Consider the following 15,891-nt stretch of genomic DNA (forward strand, 5'->3'; position numbering starts at 1 on the left):
GGAGATGCCCGGCTGTGTCAGTGACTGGGTAAGTAAATTCTGTTCAAGGAGGATGTATTGGGAAGTGCATCTGGCTCACATCCAAACCACCATCTCCTACTCAGCTTTTCCAGTAATGAAGCTAATTTTGATCTCTAGCTGTCTGACTCCTATGTCTGCTTTTCCATTAGTTACCTCTTTGCAAATCTTAACATGTAGTTGTTCACTCAGAGAAAATTGTTCTTCTTTCATGGAGTAATATTACCATCTTGGAGCCTTTTGTGATTTATATAAGACACCTCGTATTTTTCACATTCAAATTGGACATCTTGTCCTATATGGTTTTAGGATTTCATTTCATGCTTAGGAAGGCCATCTATACCTCCAAGTTATAAAATGATGCTCATAGATGGGTCTAAATAGATAGGGCATGTGCTTAATACATAGTTAAATTTATTAACATTTTGATATCCTGAATTATACATTAAAATCAGCAGGCTCATGACTTAGAGGATTTGAAATTTTTTTATCTTTAGAAGAAAAAATTCTGTTCCACTTCAATGTCATAGTCCTCCCCATAGGTTTCTTCACACACACACACACACACACACACACACACACACACACACACGTCAGCATAAAACTTCTCAGAAGCCTTGTAGGGCTCAAAGGTAGCATCGGAAATGCCACGAGTTTCTTCAGCTTCTTTAAGTGGTGCCCTTGAGCAAATACTTTAACACAAATGCTGTAGCAGGGTTTTCTGAACTATCTCAGACAGCAAGTATGGGATCTCATTCTAGGATCTAAAGTTAGAGGCTTAAATCATAGGAGATCCGAAATTATCACTACTCTTTCTGAATCACTTTATACCAACCACTTCTTAAAATTTTTTGATGTCAGAAATATCCTTTGTTTTTATGAAGACATATATAGCACCTGGATTTTTGTTAAAATACTTCTTATTGTCATGTATTTCACAGGTCATACATTTTATGGCATCAAACAATTTTAAACATACACTTTCTGTATTAGAGCTTTCTGCCTCAGCCAAGAATTAGCTGATTAGCTCTTACTGAAACGGTGCTGCGTCAAGATTTCCAATTGGGCAAATAGCTGTACATTTTCCCCTCCTCTCTGCACACTGTCCCACTGGCCCTGACACTGACCAAGGCTTGGTGGCAACCAGAAAAAATACTATATTCCATAATAACTGTCATAGTCTTGGTGCCCAAATCTTATTTTGGCAAATGCACCAAGACACATGTAGTCCACAACACCACTGAATCTCTAGGAACTAGCATAGCGTCTGACACCAGCGCTTAATATGTATTCATTTAATGGATATATGAGTGAATGGATTCACAACAGAATTTCTTTAAATTTTCTGTACTCCTATGACATTGAAAATATAGTTCGATTTATTAAATGGGAGTTATACTATTTGTAAGGAACATATCCACAGACCCATAATCATGGCAGTTTCCCAAACTTAATTTCTGGACTACAAATTTGCCTCCAGACTAAGGTTTCAAATTCTTAATTGTGGTCTTCATGGCCCTTCACAATCTGACGCATTCCTACCTTTCCAGCCTCATTGATCATTATATTCCTTCAAGAGACCTTCCCAGAAAAACCAAGTTTAAATGTCCCTCTTGGTGCTTTGTATCACCATGTTGCATATCCCTTATATTAATAATGTAAAATTTGACTTTTTTGTGTATAGTTTGAGACGGAGCCAAACAGGTTTTTTATGCATGTGGATATCCGGTTGTGCTATTCTCCCATTAAATTGTCTGGGCACCATTGTCAAAAATCAATTGACCATAAATGTTAGAGTTTATGTCTGGACTCTCAGTTCTATTATATTGATCTACATTTCTATCCTTATGCAAACACTGTCTTCATTATTATAGCTTTGTAGTAAGTTTTGAAATTGGAAAGTCTAATTCCTCCAACTTCTTTCTTCATTTTCAATATTATTTTGGCTATTCTGAGTTCTTTGCATTTCCATATGAATTTTAGAACCAGCTTGTCAATTTCTGTGAAAAAAGCCAGCTGGGATTTTGACATGGAGATTGTGTTGAATCCATAGTTAATTTGGGGAGTATTGCCGTCTTAACAGTATTAAGTCTTCTGTTCCAGCAACATGGAATGTCTTCCCACATATTTAAATTTTCTTTAATGTCTTTGAACAATATTTTCTTTTTTAGTTTTCAGTGTACAAATCTTGCACTTTTGTATAATTTATTCCTAAATATTTTATTCTTTTCGATGCTATTGTCAATTGAATTGTTTTCTTAATTTCATTTTCAGATTGTTCACTGCTCGTGTATAGAAATACAATGGATTTTTGTATGTTGATCTTGTATCCTGCGACTTTGCCGAACTTGTTTAATTAGCTCTAATAGCTTTTTAGTGGATTCCTTAGGATTTTCTAGATATAAGATCATGCCCTCTGTGAATAAAGATAATTTTACTTTTCCTTTCCAATCTGGATGTCTTTTAGTTCTTCTCTCGCTAATGGCCCCAGCTAGAGCCACCAGTACAATATCTCTATGATCTCTTTTGGCTGCTCACAGGTCTTCTTTAGTTCTTGTAAATCTCAGCTGTGTTCCAAATGGTCATATTTGCTGAATTAAGGACTTCTAGATAAGTAAGGTATTCATGAGCTGGCTTTCCAAAGGACTGCTTGATTCTTATGCGTACTTTCCATAAACACCTATTTTCACGTTATATGCATTTCCCCTCCTCCTCAGGAAAAGAAATATCCTTGAAGACCTGTCTTCCTTGTGGAATCAAATTCTATCTTATATTATTTTAAATTTATTTTTTTAGCCAGAAGGTCCTATTATTCTATATTTAAATTGACCTATCTTTTCCTCTCTATCTAGATTCCCTAGATTCAGAGTCAGAAGACCTGGCTTTAAGCTTCAGCTCTGCCATCAACGAGCTGTGTGACCTTTGGCAAGTCATTTCCCCCTTTGGCTCCTTTTCCTCTTCTGTAAAGTGAGAGTTGAAGTGGTTGATATATAAATTCAGGTCCCTTCCCATTCTAATAAACTATCATTTAATAGTTCTAATAATTTAGTGCCATGTCAGGTGGAAAGAGAACAAGAAATGAGGATTCAATTACTCAGCCATGAAAAGAAACTAAATTGAGCTATTTATAGTGAGGTGGATGGACCTAGAGTCTGTCATACAGAGTGAAGTAAGTCAGAAAGAGAAAAACATATACTGTATGCGAACATATATATATATATATAAAATCTAAAAAAAAAAAAAAAAAGGTTCTGATGAACCTAGGGGCAGGACCGGAATAAAGACACATGTAGAGAATGGACTTGAGGACACGGGGAGGGGAAAGGGTAAGCTGGAACGAAGTGAGAGAGTAGCATTTACATATATACACTACCAAATGTAAAATAGATAGCTAGTGGGAAGCAGCTGCATCACATAGCAGATCAGCCAGACCAGCTCGGTGCTTTGTGTCCACCTAGAGGGGTGGGATAGGGAGGGTGGGAGGGAGACTCAAGAGGGAGGGGATATGGGGATATATGTATATATATAGCTGATTCACTTTGTCATACAGCAGAAACTAACACAACATTGTAAAGCAATTATACTCCAATAAAGATTTTTAAAAGGGCTTCCCTAAGACCTAAATAGACATTTCTCCAAAGAAGACATACAGATGGCCAAGAAGCACATGAAAAGCTGCTCAACATCACTAATTATTAGAGAAATGCAAATCAAAACTACAATGAGGCATCACCTCACACCAGTTAGAATGGGCATCATCAGCAAATCTACAAACAACAAATGCTGGAGAGGGTATGGAGGAAAGGGAACTCTCTTGCACTGTTGGTGGGAATGTAAACCGATACAGCCACTATGGAGAACAGTATGGAGGTTCCTTAAAAAACTAAAAATAGAATTACCATATGACCCAGCAATCCCACTACTGGGCATACACCCAGAGAAAACCATAATTCAAAAAGACACATGCACCCCGATGTTCATTGCAGCACTATTTACAATAACCAGGTCATGGAAGCAACCTAAATGCCCATCGACAGACAACTGGATAAAGAAGATGTGATACATATATACAATGGAATATTACTCAGCCATGAAAAGGAATGAAATCGGGTCATTTGTAGAGATGTGGATGGATCTAGAGACTGTAATACAGAGTGAAGTATGTCAGAAAGAGAAAAACAAATATCGTATATTAACACATATATGTGGAACCTAGAAAAATGGTACAGATGAACCAGTTTTCAGGGCAGAAATAGAGACACAGATGTAGAGAACAAACGTATGAACCCCAAGGGGGGAAAGTGGCAGGGGTGGTGGTGGTGGTGTGATGAATTGGGAGATTGGGATTAACATGTATACACTAATATGTATAAAATGGATAACTAATAAGAACCTCCTGTATAAAATAAATAAAATAAAGTTCCAAAAACATTTTCAAAAATTCAAAAAAAAAGGAAAAGGGCTTCCCTGGTGGCGCAGTGGTTAAGAATCCACCTGCCAATGCAGGGGACACGGGTTCGAGCCCTGGTCCAGGAAGATCCCACATGCTGCAGAGCAACTAAGCCCGTGCGCCACACCTACTGAGCCTGCATGCCACAACTACTGAAGCCCACGTGCCTAGAACCCGTGCTCTGCCACAAGAGAAGCCACCACAATGAGAAGCCCGCGCACTGCAACGAAGAGTAGCCCCTGCTCGTCGCAACTAGAGAAAGCCTGCACGCAGCAACCAAGACCCAACGCAGCCATAAATAAATAAATAAAATAAGTTTATATTAAAAAAAAGATTTAAAAAAAAGAAATAAGGATCATATGGGATAAAAGTCTAAGCTACCTTTATTCTTTAGTAACCTATTAGTTTACATAGTAAAGGAAGTTTTAAGATAACCTGTTTGGATACAGTTAAGAGAAGCCTAGACCTTTGTTACCAAAGACTCTACTGACATGGCCTGGAGGGCTCAAAACACAGAGAAATGGAAAGGGAAGTTCCTTTGCCCAGGGTACAAACTGGGACCTCAGAAAAGCTGCCAACAGGGATAAAAACTTACTGGTTTCAAATTATCATTCTGTATATAGAGGGATAAAGGCCAATAGCCTTATGGTTGACCTTGGATTTGGGAGTAAGCAGGTGGCAGCAATAAGTATCTGTTTGTCTGAATCCCACACTAGGTCTAAGCCTGTGGGTGCTTCCAGACAACCAGTGACACCTGGGCAAAACTGAAGGCCTCTGTACCTGGCTGGTCCTTAAGAAAGAAGTTGAGACTGTAAGATTTGATTTTTTTATTAAGATATTTTACCATTAGAGAATACAAAATTTAAAAACACAGAAAAATAGAAAAAACATACCAAATCCTACCATTTAGTGACAACTACTGTTAATGTCTTGGCGTATTTCATCTATTGATTGATTCATTGAATATAAATATTACTTAAGGCCTGTGGTGAATGGTGCTAGGCCCTGGGGAGCACTGAGGTCAACACAACAGACACTTTGTTGATCTGCAGCATCTCCTTCCAATCTCTTCCCGGGCATTTTTTTGTACATGCAGAAACGATTCAAACTTCTCTAAAGTTACAGGAACGGTCTAAAAATATTGTATAAGAAAACTCACTTCCTTAGTTGTGTTCGTTGTTTTATATACCCTGGACACCTCAACTTTCATTGAATCAGGAAGATGTTATCTCTCTTGTTCTTCTCACTTGTCATGAACTCAAAGGGGTTAAGATGAATAGGGTATCAATTAAGAAAAATTATGTTTTGGGAGTAGAATCCTTAGGGGTTTCTCCAGCTCCAGCTCCATCAACTTTCTAATGTTCTCTGAGTCACTTTTTCCTTCGGTGTTTCTGCTTCTAGGTGGAGCCTCTTCTGTCCAAGCAGTCTGTCCTTGCATCTCCTAACTGGAGGCTACCACTGCTCAGTCTCTGCCCAGCACAGAAGCAGCTCACCTCCAGGGGTCTCAATCCCACCTCTTTCTTCTGTCATTCCTGGTCCTCAAGAGGCCTGTTGAGCACTGCCCAGGTCCACTTGGCTCTCTGACTGACCCCCTTTGGCGACAGTAGCAGATGCTGTTGGTGTCCATCTGAAACCACCTGCAGCTGCAGTAGACAGTTTCCAACTTGCTGATAGCGCCCCACCCCAAGCACCTGTGTCTTCTCTCTGTAGTTCTCAAAACAGATTCTTCACCGTTTTCGTTTTCGGAAATCAATTATTTACAAAGTCTTTGCTCCCATGCATGTATGTGCTCTATATGTTTGCTATTCTTTCAGCAGTGACCTTAGCCAGGGGTGGTGGTGAAAGTGGAAATGTATTGAGGCTAGATTTCTACCCTAGGTGGTGTGTGTGTGTGTGTGTGTGTGTGTGTGTGTGTGTGTGTGTGTGTAAATCAGCTCTTTTTTTCCCCCCCCCCTTTTTTTTTTTTTTTAATTTGGCCTCACTGCGTGACGTGGGATCTTAGTTCCGCAACCAGGGATTGAACCTAGGCCCCACAGTGAAAGCACCAAGTTCTAATCACTGGACCACCAGAGAATTCCCATCTTTCTTTTTTTAATTAAAACAAAAAGCACGCCTATGGTTAGAAAATAATGTATATCAAACAGCACACAGACCCATTCAGACTCTTAGTCTCATCCCCAGAAGCAACAACTAGTGCCAGATTTCTGATGTATTCTTCCAGAAATATTGCAAGTATAAAAAGCACAAGTATCTAATATAGATTCTCTTTTTTTTACATAAAGGAGAGTATAATATACACTTTAAATTTCACCATATATATTGGGATTCACTCCAAATAGAGCTATTTTACTTTTTTTCCCATAAAAATGTTCTGTTGTTTGGAAATGCCACAATTTACTTAACCTATCCCTTTTGGACATTTGGGTTGTTTAACTCATTTGCTATCACAAACAACTCTGCTTTGAACATCCTTATATACATATTTTGTATAAATACACTTTTGTCCACACTGAAGATTATCAATATCTTGTCTTTTGATAATTGATAATTTGATAAATAAAGAATATTTTCTTATTTCAATTTGCATTCCTTATACCTTAAGTTGGATGTTTTTATATGTTTATCAAACTATTGATATTTCTTTTTCAGTAAACTGCCTATGTTGCAGCAAAAATAGAAATGAAGTTTTCCCTCCTCTGAGAACAAGGAAAATAAAGGGAACAGTGAACAGGCTAGAGAAGAAACATAACCTGGCCTGAAAGAGTTAATCACTCCTTGGTTTACTTTAACTGTCACTAATTTGTAGTAACTAGATTTGTACTTTACAAAGCTAACCTCACTCCCTGGCACTATGTAATTTACATTCGTCACCTATCACCCCTAACTGTGTGAGTTACATCCAGTGCGTCTCACTCCCTATTATGTCCTGGCACTTACATTCTATACGCCCCTCATAACAAATCACCCCCTATAATTTTCGCATTTCAGAAACAAAGTCACCGGCCGATAAACCAGAGGCAAACGGACACAATTACCAGACTGCTTGACCCCAATTACCAGGCGGCCTGACGCCAGCTATGACTGTTTTGAAATAATGCAAAGGAAAGGAAGAATGCAAGACCTTTGATCCTTATCATATGCTCCGGACTACGAGCCCCACATATAAAATCTTCCCTGTTTCCCAAGGAGTGGAGGCACAGTTGTTGAGGCGCTAGCCTGCTGTGTCTTCCCTTCTCCCTGGCAGAAAGATAAAGCCATCTCTCTCTTCCTCCAATATCTGTCTCCGTATTTCTGTTCGGCCTTGGTGCACAGGGAAGCCGATATTTCGGCAACACTTTTTCCTGTTTTTGCCCATTTTCTTAATGATGTGTAAGATAAAAAATTCCTGTGTTAATATTAGCCCTTTATTCAATCACCGTCCTACAAACATGTTGTCTTTTGCCTTTATAACCCAACATTCTTTTCACCCCCAATTTAAAACTTTGTATACAGTCTAATTTATTTCCTTTCTGGCTTCTGGGTTTTGTGTTGTGTTTAGAAAAGCCTTCCTCACTTCAAAATTATTTTGATAATTTATCCCGGTATTTTTCCAGATTCTTTGTTACATTTAAGACTCCAGTCTATCTTGAAATTATTTTAGGATAGCAATCAGCTCTAATATTTGCCTTTTCTAACCTTGGCTCTTTGATCAATGACCCAGCTTCCCGGGAGTTCCAGAACAATCCAGATTTCCCAGATCCTTGGGGATGTGACTGTACCTGGCTTGATACATGGTTGGTTGTGACCTAGGGCCCCCAAGTCCTCTCCTGCTCACTGAGTGCTTGGCCCAGATCCCAGCAGGGAACCTGGGCAGGCCTCTCTCACCGGGGCGTGTGGGCTCCAGGTGGTCCCACAGTGACCTGGACGCGCATTTGACTGTAGCATGGGCTGTAGCACTTCCTCTGTAAATTCCTCTGGCTCCCTTCCACTCTTCCCTCCCATCCCATCTGTGCAGGGCCCTGCCAGCTCTTCTCTGAGGAAATTTGCATCATGCAGCAGCGGGAGGCCTCTTGAAGACTGCTTCACTGAGCCATGGTCTGCTCGGCTGCCCCTGTGCTACTCCCGGCCATGACTCTCCCTCTGGTGGGATCACCACTTGTCCGAGAGTCCCAGCCTGTGAGTAAGACTGGGGTGAGGGAAGACGCAGGGAAGATCTGCAGAGGTAACGACAGGGGCCCCTGGGTGTGAGAGGCAGCAAGATGTGGGATGAAAGGATGGATGGAGGCGAGAGGGCTGGAGGGAGAGGAAGTAATGTATTTTTAAAAAGGCTGGTTTGTTATAAGATCTCCGAGAGTTCAGCCTTATTTTTCAGGGTGTGGGGATAGCTTCTGTTTCTTTATTTGAATTCCCGTGAACACCAGCGATGCCTGCTGCACTCTGGATAAAGGCTCTTCCAGTCAGGCTTGCAATTTAAAAACGAAAATAAAAACTTTCCAAACTTGGGAACCCTTGGCGTAGACGACAGGAGAGAATCTGAGGAAAGGCAGCAGAGTTAGTTTAGCACTTTATGATTTGTGTTTTCTCCCAGGTGGATATCTCTATCTCTAGCCACATCCTTATCTAGATCAATATCTGTTTTTAGACTGATCTCCTCACCCACACACAGTTTTGAGAGAGGGAGGAGTTGGTGAGGAAATAATTTACAGGCACCAGAGACTAAGGTATTGCCTGCCACTCACCCTCATGGCAATGCCTATGGAGGGAATAAAGCCCCCAGGCCTCTGGGCCGCAGGCAGCTCTGCCCAGCGCCCCCAGCCCCCTCTGGAGCTCCAGACCCAGCCATTTCAATTAGCCCGGAGGCACGGGGACGGGTACATTCAGGAAGGAATTAAGCAAAGCATGTTGACTCTCCAGGGTGTACCTGGTTCCTGGGTTCAGGTGGGCTTTGCCGGCCTGGGCGGGATCCCTGGTGCTGCATCCCTGCACCTCCTACCAGAAGCCTGCTTTCCCCTCCTGAGGTGCCCGCTTGATTCCAGGCAAAAAGAGGAGATTCAAAGAGACCAAGTCCTTCCAGATTAGCCAGGCGGGCACCGGAGCGGCTTGGGGAAGAAGGTGTCCCCGGGAGAAATGCGGAGTCAGCTCTCCTCAGAGGTCTCTCTCCTGTGCTCTGTTCCAGGGACAGGGTCAGGCTGGAGGGGAATCAGGGCAGCAATTGGACCAAGAACGTGGAGCAGGTGGTGAGTGGACAGACAGGAGGAGGAGGGGGGAGGGGGACGGGGAGCCTGGAACGAGGCAAGGAAAGAAAGAAAGGTCTGGAAGAGGGCACAGCCAGGGGGCTTAAGTGGGGTTAAGAGAGAGACTGGGTCTGGCGCTGGTCACACAGGTCTGAACGCAGTTCTCTAGCTGTGAGGCCTTGAGAAGATCCTTCCTTTTAGAGAGTCTTGCCCACGGAAGGGGGCCGTTGGGAGGGTGATATGAGACAGCGCGTGTGAAGGCACCGTAGCTGGATGAGCAGTGACCACCTTCCTGGGCCCTGTCTGCACCTGGACAGGCTATGGGGGGTGCGATGTGCTCTGCTTCCTGGCGGGGACAGCGAGGTACGGGGCCCAAAGGCCACAGGCCCGTAGCTGCCTCTCCTCTCCAGCTGTCCCCTCTCCTACAGAATCGGTCCTGGTCTCCGTCTATGTACAGCTGTACTTTTCAAGTGAGCGCCAGCCGGCGGCACTCTCTGGGCCCATGACTCTCCCCACCGCCTCGGCTTCCTCCGCCCCAGTAACTCTCACTGGCCTCAGCCTCACAGCCGGTGGGGTGGCGGGAATTCTACTGACCCCTGCTCCTCAGTGGCTCTTAGCTGCTTGCATGGGAAGGGGGTTCAGAGTGCAAGGAGCCCAGCCCTCCCGCAGCCCCCTCGTCTGAGGTACTGTGAGCCCCTCCCTATTTCTTGGAGGGTGTGTGTGGCCCAGCTCCTTCCTCACCTCCCATCAGACAGACCTCCCCCTCCTGCCCCACATCCCATCTTCTAAACTTTGGCAGAGGCCTAAGGGGAAGATGACCACGGGCCCGGGCCTCGCCACTGCCACCTCTGATGCCTTTGCCCCACACGTGCTGATGCTTTGAACTCAGGCTGAGAAGGCGGTGCCTGTGACCTTGGGATTGCTCCCGATACCCAGCCTCAGAGCCTCACAGGCATCAGGCGCTGGGCTTTCCCGGACAGCCTGCTCACTTCTTATCCCCCTTCCCTCTGTCACAGAGTGCGATGTCACCCACAAGGGGTGTAGCTACTGTGCTTGCCTCTCCGGGTACCAGTGGAACACCAGCGTCTGCTCCCATCACCAGCCCTGCCAAACCCCCGTCAAGCACCGGCCTTGTGGCTGCCTTGTCTTCGGCCCTGCTGAAGCCGGGTACTGCCAGCTGCTGCCACCTGGTGAGGAGGGTTGGGAACGTGAAAACCAATGGCCCTGAGTGAAAGGAACCCTCTCTGTGTTTTTTTCTCTCTGACCCCCGTATCTCTGCCAGCTAGTGGCTCCTCTGGGTGAGAGAAAATGCCAGGCATCATAGCAGAAGATCACAGGCCCTGCGCCTGGGACAGGAAGAGGGAGACTCCAATGAACAACAGGGCTCCGAGACAGGTGGCCAAAGAGAGGAAGTTCCCTCCCTGGGGGAGGGGGAGTCCTAGGACAAAAAGCTTCCCCGTTTGGTTCCCACTGACAGTTAGGGTCTTCCAGGCTGGACTGCGGCAGCCACACTCCTCCAGGGACAAAAGAGAACAGAAAATGTTAGGTGGGGAGGGAGGGAGGAGGGATGGGCTTCAGAAGATGGGGAAGGAGGGAGAGCTTAGCTGCCTCAAGGGCCGCAAGTTCCTGCTCTGGGGGTCCTATCTTTTGCTTCCTGCAGTCCCCGTGGCCCTGAGCCTCAACTCCTGGCTGCAGACGCCTGGCGACACCCTGAACCTGACCCTCCTCACAAGCCAGGAGACCACCAACCTGAACTGGTTCCTGTGGCCCACAGGGAGCCCCAGCCCCATCCTCCTGCGGGCAGGGTCACGTGTGTCCTTGACCTCCAGCCGGAACCGGGCTGTCCTTAGCATTGTCAACATCTCCCATAAATGGGCAGGTAGGCCACCTGTCCTTCCCTCCTCTCTCCTCCCCTTCTTTTTTTCCTCCTCCCTCTCCTTCTTGTCTTTTCTTCTCTTCTTTTCCCTTATCTCCATTTATTCACTCTGGGGAAACTAAGGCTAAGAGGCCCATTGATGTGAAGAATTATAATGAGAGAACGCTGAAAGCGTGGTCTCAATTTCAACTGAGAACAGATGCAGGTTTTTCTTCACAATGTTGAAATGGCAGCAGGTGGTGCAGGAAGGGCATCTACTGGGGGCAGAGAGGTTCACCTTAGGATGCATGGCTACAGGCTAATAACAAAGGGTCAGGATCTCGTCTTCCTCCTAGAAGTCCTTTGGGGGACAGGGATCTTTCCTGCTGGGGTTAAGCTGAGGCTGGATGGAGAGGGCAGACCTAGGGTGTGGCTGGGGAAGCAGCAGAGACCCTGTGGCGCAGGTGGGGGCCAAGTGTCCAGGAGGTGCAGCAGGTGTGTGTCTGCAGGTGAGTACTTATGCTGCTTTGAGGCCCGGGGATTCAGGTGGGAGCTGCACCAGATGGTGCGGGTGCCCCTGCAGGTGACAGACGTGGCTGGGCTCCCAGACCAGCTCTCCATCTCCTGTGCCACCTCCCCTGGCTTCCAGGTGAGCTGCTGCATCCCCAGTGCCCACCTGGGCTACACGGCTTCCTGGAGCCCCAGAGACGGCAACGAAGGTATGGAAAGGGGCTGGTTGGCAGGGCTCAGGGGAGAGGGGGCAGCTAGTTGCCCCCAGGCAGCTGGCTCTCCAGCTCCCTGGAAGCAGAGGTTGCAGTTCAACCTGGGCGTTCAGGGTCCAAGTCCAAATCTGTTTTTACCCCAGTTCTGTTCATACAACAATAAGCACACGTGTGTAGACAACTTTTGCATAATGCTTTCATTCACACGATCTCCGTGAACTCGCACGATATTATTCTGTGAGGTTCATTTGATGATGGTCCCATTTTACAAACGAGTTCACTGTGGCTTCAGGGCCTGGAACTAGTAAGAGACGCCCAGGGAGGGTCCCCTTCCCCCCGGATCCAAGCTCTTCCTTCAGTAGTTTGATGCCCACATACAATTCAGCTCATCTTCACCGCTTCATCCACTTCTGAAATTGCTAGAGAGATCGCCGAGGCACCTCTCAGACCCCTGGGGTCTCGGTATGTCCCAGGCCCATTGACCGTTCCCTTCTCTTGTCTCCCCCTCAGCCTCCTTATTCAACACGCCGGACTCCCAGTGCTTCGTGCTGGCTGTTCAGCGCTGCCCTGCAGCCGACACTACGTGCACTTGTGACCTGCAGAGCCCGGGACTGAGCCCTCTCAGGGTTGCCGTCTCTGTCACTGTCATCCAGGTACTTGGGGCTTGGGGTCCAGGTGGCTGACCTCTCACCTGCTCATCCTGGGAGCTGCTTCCTCATGTCTCCCTGTGCTGGGCAACAGGGCCAGACCCCACACACTGCATGGGTTTCTGCCCAAGGAAAGGCTCGGGCTAGTCTGGGTTGCTGAGCCTTCCCTGGTATCATTTTCAGATGGAGACAACACCGCCCTGAGGACTCTTCAACTATTGCCTGGAACGTCACCAAGGCTGGCCATGTGGCACAGGCCCCGTGTCCCGGGAAGAGGAGGGGCATGGTGAAGAGGCCTTGTAGGCCTGAGGGGGGCTGGGGGCCCATCCACAGCAGCTGCACGGACACGGGGCTCCTGGCCTTGCTTCTTAGAGCCCGGGTAAAGCTTCTGACCCTGCTGCCCACGTGCCCCATCCTCCACGACCTATCCCTTCCTCACTCAGGACCCAACTTTAGAGTCCTTTCCCCCAGAGACCCAGCCCGAAGGGTATTCAGGTTCTCTGAACTGGAGCCCTGGCGGAGCCAGGAAGCAGGTGTGGGCCCCTCAGAGCGGCCAGAGCTCTCATGGCAGGGAGGGTGCAGGTCCCAAGCCTTAATCCCAACAAGGGTCTGCCCCACAAAACTTGGTGTCAGTTTCTTCCACGTGGCTCGCTCCCCTCTCTGCTTCTGGCTCCCCTGGGACAGGGCGTGGATCTGGGGAGAAAGGAGCTGGACTGGGGAGGAGGTGGCCCCTCCTTCTTCAGGGCTCGCCCACGCCCACCCCCCTGCTGTCTTATCTGCCTCAGCTGCTGAGGGCAGGCCAGGGCTGGCCTGTGGACCAGGTACCACAGACCTTGGCTCAGCTGCTGGAGCAGGCAGTGGTGGTGACCCCACCCACCGACTCATTGGCACTGGTGGCCACCATGACAATCCCGGCCAAGGTGGTAGCACGTGCCAGAATACAGCTCAACGGCAGTGCCCTGGAGGTGAGATCCTTGAGCCACATCGGGGCCAGCTGGGTAGTGTGGGCTGGCAACTCTTCCCCTCCGGGCATTTCTGTCCCTCTGACATCACCATGGGCTGTCAGATGGCAGACTCTTCTAGAGTCCAAGTGTCTGCTCCTCTGGTCCATTTCTCCTCTTGGATACCAGTCTCCAAGGCCACGGAGTGTGGAGGAGGCCTGATGCTGGGAACACATGGGAGGTCAAGGAAGGCAGGGAGGGGTGTGGAGACAGGAGTTCAGAGGCCTTCACGCACATGCAGATATGCGGATATGACGTGAATCCCCCCGTGCCCACACACAAGGTACCTACGTGGAGATACTCAAACGTACTTGGCTTTGCTGGACTCACCTAAACCAGCTCTCAGTATAGGCATCCGCTGCTGACCCAGAAGCTGCAACCAAAAGAATAATCGGGGACAATGACACTGCACTGCACACCCTTCGTGTCTGGGAATATGCATCACACGGGGGTGCAGACGTGCAGGTGGCCCTCTACTTCAGAACGCGTGCCCTCTACCTCTGGGCACCATTCCTAGCTTTACAGACCTGTAGGGGTCCCCTTAGGACCTGGGTGGCCTCAAGGGATGGAAGGGGGAGAAGGGTCATCAGACGGAGGGGTGGGATGTGCACGAAGGGCCACATACTTGAAGATGCCCCAGCGGTTAGCTCAACAGCCCTCCATTCTTCCTGTCCAGAATGCCTTCCCCAGAGGAGATGGGCACAGCTAGACGCCAAGAGAAGACTGGGGTTTTAGGGCAAGCTCTCCAACAACAGAGAAAGCACCCCAGGCAGAGGACACATTCAGGTTCTTGGGCTCCTGATTATAACCTGGACTCCTGGTGACTCTGGATTGTCTCTTGTTTCTCCCTGAAAATCTGCCTCCAGTTAGCATTTGAAGGGAAAAAGTAGGATCAGAATGCACAGGAGTCACTGTAGCTGGGAGTAAAGTTCCTAGGATTTTTGCTGCCCAGGCAGGAGGGCAGGTGAAAATGTAAAAATGGATACAACCTCGTCAAAGGAGAGCTGGCAATAATAATAATTGCTCTGCAGCTGGGCCTTTCCACCCCTTCCTAGGCCACAAATGAAACCTACATCCCAGAACACAGCAAAGGAGGAAGTTAAGATGCCAGGTGAGAAAGAAGCATTCTTGGGAGCAGCGCGACCAGCGTGGAGTGAGGCCGAGTGTACAAAGGGCTTTCCAGCAAAGCTCTAAAAAGAAAACTCCTCTTCATATACCTGTCCCAACCTAAAGGGTGGAAAAAAGACTTCTTCAAGTAGACATTTCTAGAGGGGCTGAAGAAGGTGGAGGCCTCGGAAAGCAGATGGCGTAGCTCCCACTGCTTTTCCCAGAAAGCTGAAGGGAGTGTCACCACCACCAACCCTTGACTCAGTTCACTCTGAAAATTCCCTTTCACACTATCGAATTTTTAATTACCCTGAAAAACCATTGTTTTGAAGGAACTGCCATTGGTGGGTCCGGTGTCCAGAGGAGAGGGTAGCTTGCAGAGGCTTTAGGGCGAGGCTTTAGGGCGAGCTCTTTCACGGGGAAGACAGAAGCTCTGAGTGACCCACAGGCAGAGCCGTGTTCCTTCAAGGGTGTCGAGGGTGTGTCCTTGAATCCAGGGATGGGTCCTGGCCAATCCTCTGAACCCTTTCCGCCTCCCAGAGCTCAGCCCTTGGGAAAGATAGGCTTCTGTTTTCATTAGTCACGCGCATCTCTCTGGCAGCTTACCTGTTCCCCACCTGTGACTATCCAAGTAAGAAAAGTATGAAAAACTAACTAAAGCTACCTAATGAATAAGGCTGCCTTTGCTGTAAAAAATAATCAACAGATATCAAAGTTCAAAATAATTACAAGTAAAACTGTCTCAACCAGTTTTTTTTTTTTTTTTTTTTGCGGTACGCGGGCCTCTCACTGTTGTGGCCTCTCCCGTCGCGGAGCACAGGCTCCGGACGCACAGGCTCAGCGGCCATGGCTCACGGGCCCAGCCGCCCCATGGCATG

The 15,891-nt window shown here is 47.2% G+C and overlaps 1 protein-coding gene across 1 annotated transcript; it reads left to right on the top strand.

Annotated features, from left to right (window-relative positions):
* Positions 1-8,539: 8,539 nt before the first annotated feature.
* Positions 8,540-14,615, top strand: ADGRF3 (adhesion G protein-coupled receptor F3; the record flags this gene model as incomplete). Its single annotated transcript, XM_079940784.1, is given in 11 exon segments — positions 8,540-8,623; positions 9,624-9,684; positions 10,110-10,250; positions 10,698-10,871; positions 11,342-11,560; positions 12,046-12,255; positions 12,769-12,933; positions 13,089-13,100; positions 13,103-13,284; positions 13,691-13,870; positions 14,583-14,615. Coding segments are annotated over 11 exon segments (1,461 nt in total).
* Between the last annotated feature and the right edge of the window lie 1,276 nt (positions 14,616-15,891).

Source organism: Stenella coeruleoalba (genome assembly GCF_951394435.1).
Source record: "Stenella coeruleoalba genome assembly, chromosome: 13".
In the NCBI taxonomy this organism is placed as follows: domain Eukaryota; kingdom Metazoa; phylum Chordata; class Mammalia; order Artiodactyla; family Delphinidae; genus Stenella; species Stenella coeruleoalba.